This window comes from Orbicella faveolata, unplaced genomic scaffold (assembly GCF_042242905.1).
Source record: "Orbicella faveolata isolate gen_17 unplaced genomic scaffold, um_ofav_v1 contig_34, whole genome shotgun sequence".
NCBI classification, from domain to species: Eukaryota; Metazoa; Cnidaria; class Anthozoa; order Scleractinia; family Merulinidae; genus Orbicella; species Orbicella faveolata.
In genome coordinates, this window is record NW_028301563.1 from 19849681 (window position 1) to 19857500 (window position 7820).

Sequence of the window (7820 nt, forward strand, 5' to 3'; positions counted from 1 at the left end):
CAGCTCTATGTCAAACATGCATCTATTGTCAATATTATGAGGTTACAAGAAGCTTAACATACAGTATGGTCGTTTACATGTTAAATTAGTATGGCACTGCAGATTTTTTTCAATGGGTTCACTATCTATCGGATCACACTTTAAAAAATAATGTTTGTTAATTATTTGATGCCTGAGTGATTTTTTCTGTTTCGAGGTACTCAATGTGTTATATGTCCGAAATTTCATTAATGCAAAGCAAGTCATGCAAACCAATTCACACTTCAGAACATACAGTTTCCCTTTCAGTGACACCCCTTCTCGAGTTGCAGATATTTCGGTAAGCCCTTTTTGCAGATATTTCGGTGAGCCTTTTTCTTTTTTGTGCCCCTGAAACCGGACTTCATAAGACCTATTATAAGTATCAAACCCGAGCAATGAATAGGAAGGTTTATTTTGGGTAACAAACGCATATTAGCATACCCAGCCCACTAAATTGTTTACTGTCAGATTACCCACTGGAGCAGAAACAGTAACTATTTAACGGCGCAAAGAGCAACATCATTTGATTCATTCTGAGATTGTTCAATTAAGACATAACTTCTTAATTTTTCCAGACAGATTTGTTGAAGTAAAGAACATGGAACTTGTTAGAAACGAAGACAACTCAGCTTGCCTCAAAATACAAGGCCATGCCAGCAAAACCCTAATGGCATTGAACACACAGAGACTTTCAGGAATATTTTGTGATGTTAAATTGACAGTGGATGACAAGGAGTTTTCAGCCCATAGGGGTATTCTGGCAGCTAACAGCAGCTTCTTTCTAGCCATGTTTACCGCAGAAATGTTGGAAAAGGACAAGGCAAGAGTCACTCTGAGCAGTGTTAGCAAAGCAGCGATGGAAAGCATATTGGAATTCATGTACACGGGCCAGATACAAATTGACTTGGCAAATGTGTTTGAACTGTTACAGGCGTCCAATTTTCTTTTCGTAGACGAGATTAAGAAAGCATGTTGTCAATTTCTAGAGAGCACAGTCGACATGGAAAACTGTTTTACGATTCATACGATTGCTGACGCTTTTTCTTGCAATGGTCTGACTCAAACAGTGACCCAATATATGAACCAAAAGTTTACCGAACTTGCTAAAACAGAAACCTTTTTGAAGTTGGCAAAAGAAGATATTGTCAAATTTCTGTCCAGTGACGATATACAAATTGAAAGCGAAGAGCAACTTCTTGAAATCGTTAAAGATTGGATCAATCATAATCCGGAAGTGAGAAAAGACTATTTTACTGAATTGTTGAAATTAATTCGGCTGCCGTTGATCTCTCTGCCAACCAATGAAGGCAATTTAGATCGAGAGAAACTGAACCAACTCACACTTTTCCCAAGAGTTAAAGAAGTGTCCCAAGCCGGACAAGTTGGCAAAATAGTCGCAAGAAAGTCATGCCGAAGTGTTGAAGTGATTGTGGTGGCAGGTGGATGTGATAATTCAGTCATCCTCGACAGCGTATGTTGCTTCATTCCTGCTGTGGAGAAATGGATGAATCTGTCACGCATGAAGATCCCTCGATGGAGGTATCGTAAAATCTCGTAGTCTTTCCGTCCCACATTTACTATCAGACTTATAAAGCCGCGAATAGCTAAAATATGCCGGGTGGATTTGTTGTTATGTTATAACCAATCACAAAGCGAGATCTTCAGACAACGTAAACCACAGAAAATGGATAAAACGATCGGTCAGGAAACAAATTTAATTGGGTCTCCTCCATCTTAGTTGTACAGGAATTGACATAATTGTTTTCCCATCCTGGTTAAACACTAGCGAAGGGGTTCTGAGAGATTTTTAACTATTTTCATCAGTACGACCGGAAGCTCAATCATCCAAAGCGGGGTCACGCTGATTTCCTGACTACAAATACGCTACTTCCTCTCTTTTCTTCTCGGTGGCAAACAAGAAGTAACTTCTGCTCGCAACCCCTCGATAGGGTTCTGTTACCTAGCAAAACCGCCACAAATCCGAAATCCCTCAAACCATGGACGGAATGTGGCTCTTGATACAACGGATACTAAAGAATAGCCATTATTTAGACTTTCGCATTTATGCCAACTCTCCCGGATTATCCGAGAGTCTCCCGAATACCAAAACCAGATGGAAACCCATCCGTTTTCTATCTTTCTGTGCGCTGGAGATCTCGCTTGCAATTGGTTATAACACAATGCACACTCCACTGAGACATATTTTAGGTGTGCACGGTTTTATATTTTTGATAGTAAATAAAATCCAGTTTTCGCTAGATCGACAATGGCGCGTTTTCACTCCCGTAACCAGCGAACACGACACTTTTTTGGAACAAAAGAAAGTGTTCAGATAACAAAAGAGTTGAACTCTCACAGGATTGGTTTGGAACTCTAACATGGTCGCTTGTTCGTTGTTTTGGGACATCAATATGGCTGCCGTGACGTCAAGTGAAAACACTCCATATCACGTGAAATTAGTGGCTGTATAAAATAAAAGTAGCTAGTAAAATTTATAAAGCTAATGCAAGATTTTTCGACTTTATTGGTGATTACAAATGACATTCAGCTACTGTAACAAAACCAAAAACTGCTGCTAAGAGTGCTGTTTCCTGATAAAAATGTAGCATGAGGCAATTGAGCTTAGCTGAGCTTGCCTGTTTCGGGGTAAATCACAGACTTCAATTTTCAGCACGAATTTTATCAAGAAAGCAGGAAATGTCAACAGTGTGTCCGGTTAAAAAACAAAAGCTATTCCAGTTTAGCCTAAAACTATTTTTCCGCTAGCCGTTGCTTTTAGTGCGGAGGAGTTATCACAAACTTTCCAGCAATTGCTCAGACGTTAGTTTGCTATGATTTCCTTGGCAAAATCATGACGCGACTTTAGTATAGCGGCGGCGAGGTGCGTTCAGCCATGTTCAAGAAGAAAAGGGCTTACTTCATTTCAAAAAAAATAATAAAAACTAACTGAAAACTAGTTAGAGATATGGCATGTGATAGTTTGGTGGCTATTATTATTTTGCTATCGATTTACACCATATTGCTAGTTGTGATGTTAGTTTATTACTTTCCTTCAGGCTTCAAATGGTGAGCGTGGAGAACAAGCTTTTTACCATCGGTGGACTCAGAGACGTTTGTGTCAGAGATCCCTTAGTTCCTTTCGTGGAACGTTTTAACGGCCAAAAGAACACATGGGATGCAATTGATCAGCAACCCGCAGTACAGGATGTGGAGCTGGATTCATTCTGTGCAATATTCACTGGCCGCGGTAGCGTCATTATGACGGGAGGGCTGGATCCAAGGACGAACAACTGTACATCCCACGTTTGTTCTGTTCAACTTAAAGATGTCCCTTCAAGTGTGGTACAGCTGACATCCTTGATTTGCCCCAGAGCCGGTCACTGTCAAGTGTTGGTAGGAGACTATGTGTATGCTATTGGCGGATTTCAAACTCCAAACGCACATGTTATCTCGGACGCGATTCGCACTGTGGAATGCTATGATATAGCTAAAGGTAAGTCAAAAATGACCATATTTGTTTGTGGACGTGTACAAGTTGCAATTGAAAAAGTGGAAAAAAAGAAAATCGATAGCTCAGCGGGTCCATAACTCGAATCAGCCAAGTAGCAGATTAGAATGATTTGACAGTTTTCCAGAAGTATTGGAACGCCAGATCAAATTGTTAGGTATTGTTAATAACAATGCGCCTTTCACAGTGCAAGGTCTTCAATCCGAAGACTTTCCAAAAGTTGTCAACAAATCGCTGCAAGAAAGATTTTAATCAAAAACTGATTTTGGGTTTGTTATTTTTGCATGCAGTCAATTTGATTGAAATTTTTGGCGCCGATTTCATATTGGTATTACCATTGGTTTTGGAATTATCTAGTGTCTTATTTAGCGACTATATTTAATTAAAATGATATATAGCTGGTTTTCACATGACGTCACTAAAATTCAAACTACCAAACTATTGATCTTTCTGAGAGTTTACTTTAATGATGTATAGGAGCAGCTAAAAACTAATTTTGATACAAATTTTCGCTCCGAATGGGTTCTTGGTTTTGTGATACACTACGCTTGAATTTCTAAGCTTTTACGTGACTCGGCATTTACATGACGGCCTAGAGAGCTTTCATGATGGTTAAAAAGGTGACTTATTTCGGGGAATTTGGCTGTCTGAACAGTTTATATCTTAGGAAAAGTATTATTTTAATGTTTTCGAGTTCCTCGAGGGATAAATTCACGCTTCTGTTGCAAAACTCAGTGACAGATGTTTCTGTTGGTTTCCGGCCGCCATGTTGGTGCCCATACGGATGGGCACCAGCATGGCGTCTCCATGCAAATCTCTTTAAATTTGGGTAAAAAATTTCTCCGCATACCTTGGATAAGAAAAATTGCTGTGACCAGAATCTTGTCGAGAGTCTTCGTATATCTACCTTCTTTCATTTCCCAGATTCTGGACTTAATCTATTGAACGATTTTGATTTTGATTTTGATCTATTTTGAATTGCGTGACACTGAAAACCAGCAATTCCAACCTCTAACACTCGCGTGCTTCATCGTAATTGGTCCGATCAACAACAACGGCAAATTCTCGTGCTGCGATTGGTTAAAACATATTGGTGCTCTGGGTTAAAGTCTTTGCGCTGTAAAACTGAATTAAAACTTCTGAACTTTGAGTTGTTAAGCAACTAAGTCCTTTTTAATAACGAAGTCCTGTGAGCTTTCTCGGGACTGTACCGATAAAATATCTGTTTCATACACGTTGATTCGTAGAGTGCATGTCAAACACACACATTATTTAAAAAAAGTGTGGCTGATCAAAATGGTAAAACCAAAAGAAAAACCATACTCTGCTGTGGAAGTTTGGAAGTTAATGTATTCGTCTTCCCCAGCTAAAAATACATACGAATCTAACAGAACTTGTCTTATGGAACTCGTAACTTGGATTAACGTGTAGACGTCATTGTGCATTGAAGTACATTTTACCTTTAGCATCCCGTCTGTCTACAAATTTCTTACTATGAACTCCCGTGTATGACTGTTGACACCATGATCATTTTCACATGTCATATCCCTTATTTATAGATGTTTGGACTTTCGTTCAACCCATGAATGAAGGAAGACAATTCGCTGCTGCAGTGTCGTTGAAAGACAACATCTTCATCTTTGGTGGCTGTGACGGGCACAACGCGCTCCGCTCTTGTGAAGTGTACAACACAAAACTCAATAGATGGCAGCACATTTCGCCGATGCATTGTTCCAGAATGAAGCATTCCGCCGTGCTGCAGGCTGGCAAGGTTTTTGTGATTGGTGGTTTGACTGGCAACAGAGCAGGTCCTGTGTTAACGTCAGTGGAATGTTACATTCCCGAGGAAAACCGCTGGACCGAAGTTCCCGACATGCAGAGTGGAAGATTTGATCATCAATGTTGTGTTGCTGATGTCAGCTACAATTTAATCGCCCCTTTCATGTAAGACTTAAGATGAAATGACTCAAATTTAGAATTTGTTTTAAAGGACGATCTAAGAACTGCGTTTTAACCTCATTAAAGATAAATATACCTTTTCTAAAACACCCTGTAAGATAGCAAGCGCTGGAAGCCGTACTTTATTAACTAGCAAGAGCTTTTGCTGCAGAAATGACGCGGAGGAGAGAATTTACAGTTTGACGATAGAAATAAACGAGTGATTTTTCCATCATTCTTTTTCTCCTAATGTTCTATAAAACAAAAGGCGACATAAAAAATAAAAAATAACTAACTGACCAACAAACAAACAATTAAAACGGGAAAATTGTCCCCTAAATGTACCCCCTTTTCTATAAACGCCAATGTTTCGTTGATTAATATTAAGATATTAATATTAATTTCGTTTATTGACATTTGATTATTTAACTAGTCGCGTGATTGACAGCCGATGGCGTAATCGCTAAGTAAGTTGATCTTTGAGTTAGAATGACACGTTTTCAAAACCACGAAGTCAGAGACAAAGGTCAGAAAGCGTTTTGTACCTTACGTTGAACATCGCTGACCTGTAGTGTTTTACTGCTCGATTTGCTGACCCGTTTCGCTGACCTGTTACCGAAATAAGTTTGACTGGATGTCGCCACAGAAGTAAGTGATTTGTTTATGTACCCGTTGAATTTTGAGAATTACATTTTTCGTGCAATTTCATGAATCGCTCGCTATTAGATGTCCTCAGAATTATGTATCTCACCGGCTTATGTATCTTTCTTATAGATCGAATAAAACAATATAAAGATTACACGATTCCGTGTCCAGTCATTCGTCCGAGAACCATTTTTTCCCTGGACCATCCAATAAAGGACCCCTCCTCACCCCTGGGAAGCGCAGTGGCCTCATGATCAGTGCGCTCGTCTCCGGATCGAGCGGTCCAGGTTCGAGCCCTGGCCGGGAGCATTGTGTTGTGTACTTAGGCAGGACACTTTACTCTTAAAGTGCCTCTCTTCACCCAGGTGTATAAATGGGTACCGGCGAAGGGGTAACCCTGAGATAGACTAGCATCCCATGCAGGGGGAATAGAAATACTTCTTGTCGCTTCATGCTACGGAAACCGGGATAAGCTCCGGCCTTATGGGCCTTATGGCTCGTATACAGACTTTAATCTACCCCTCACCCCTTTCCTTGAACTGCCAAAAAATAACAACATTCCTGGACGTTGAGTCTATACATTTACGCAATGCGGACCAATTTAATTTTTTGCTTCCGACAGGTTTTATCACTTAATCAGCCATTCAGATTTTTGAGTGTGCGAAGCTCACAATAAGTTGGCAGCTAAAAATTTTTGTCGGTCTACAAGAGTCACGTGATCGAAAGGAATTCTCTTAAAGTCCACCTAACTCCCCCCCCCCCCCCCTCCCAATTTTTTTTTTCGCTAAAACGAATCCACTTGTTATTCGAAGCATTCGGGCGAAAAAAATTTGAATTTGGTTTGAGTCCTCGATTTTCTATGCCCTTTCAAAGTCGCGCCTGAAGTGTTACACGACCGCGTTTTAGGGAGTCTTGGGCGGCGGTTGCTGATGACGTCTACCCAGGAACGAAACACAATGGCGCCTCAGTCAGCTCTCTGTATTTGCTCGAGAGAATGGAAAACAAAACTGATCGTTCCAATTTATTTTGGGACTAAAACGTCCCAGTTTTGTACCAGAATCATTTCTTTTTCGTCACTGGAGTTATGTTATAAATACTGCGGGATTAGAAGATACAGGTTGTCGGTAGTATTTCGACAAATTGCTGGTTGGCTTTAAACAGAAAATTTTGAGAATAGCGTTTGAAAGTCTGCGGAACAAACTCCAGTGAGAGTTCTTCAATGGTTCTCACAGACTCGGTTCGCTCGTTTCGGTTCAACAAAATCAACCATCGTCATGTCTTTATTTTACCATTGACCGATCATCGCCAGTAAATTGTACAGCATATCTTTTTTTTAGATCTGGGATATTGCTGCAACAGCTGATAGCACTTCTGGAAGGCATTTCTCTGCACTTTTCGAATGTGTATTGCACCATCCTGAAGGAAATGAGAGGACGTGAGATATTAGACCTTCCTGGGGAGACGTCACAACAGCTGCTGGACCCATTCTCCTCAAACTCGGTCGTGAAACAAAATGGCGGTGTTTTGGCGCTATTTTCGAGATTTCGTCGGAGCACAGAAAATCGAGAATTTAACCGAATCCAAAACTTTTTTCGTAGAAGTATTTTGAATAACAAGTAGATTCGTTTTAGTGGAAAAAAATTGGGGGTTAGGTGCACTTTAAGATTACTGGGCACTAGCAGGAGCCATAATCGGGGACGGAGACCGT

General features: G+C 40.3%; 1 protein-coding gene across 1 annotated transcript; it reads left to right on the forward strand.

Annotated features, from left to right (window-relative positions):
• The first annotated feature begins 577 nt into the window (after window positions 1-577).
• LOC110045809 (kelch-like protein 12) lies at window positions 578-5728 on the forward strand. Its single transcript, XM_020751437.2, has 3 exons — window positions 578-1560; window positions 3078-3514; window positions 5089-5728. The coding sequence occupies exons 1-3, from the start codon at window positions 620-622 to the stop codon at window positions 5475-5477; spliced, it is 1767 nt and encodes a 588-aa protein (XP_020607096.2). The 5' UTR covers window positions 578-619; the 3' UTR covers window positions 5478-5728.
• Window positions 5729-7820: the final 2092 nt, after the last annotated feature.

Bases quoted from the DNA above. Each gene is read 5' to 3' on its own strand.
- LOC110045809 (XM_020751437.2), top strand. From the start codon at position 620: ATGGAACTTGTTAGAAACGAAGACAACTCAGCTTGCCTCAAAATACAA. The intron at 1,561-3,077 runs GTATCGTAAAAT...ACTTTCCTTCAG, and splicing joins ATGAAGATCCCTCGATGGAG to GCTTCAAATGGTGAGCGTGG. The intron at 3,515-5,088 runs GTAAGTCAAAAA...CCTTATTTATAG, and splicing joins ATGCTATGATATAGCTAAAG to ATGTTTGGACTTTCGTTCAA.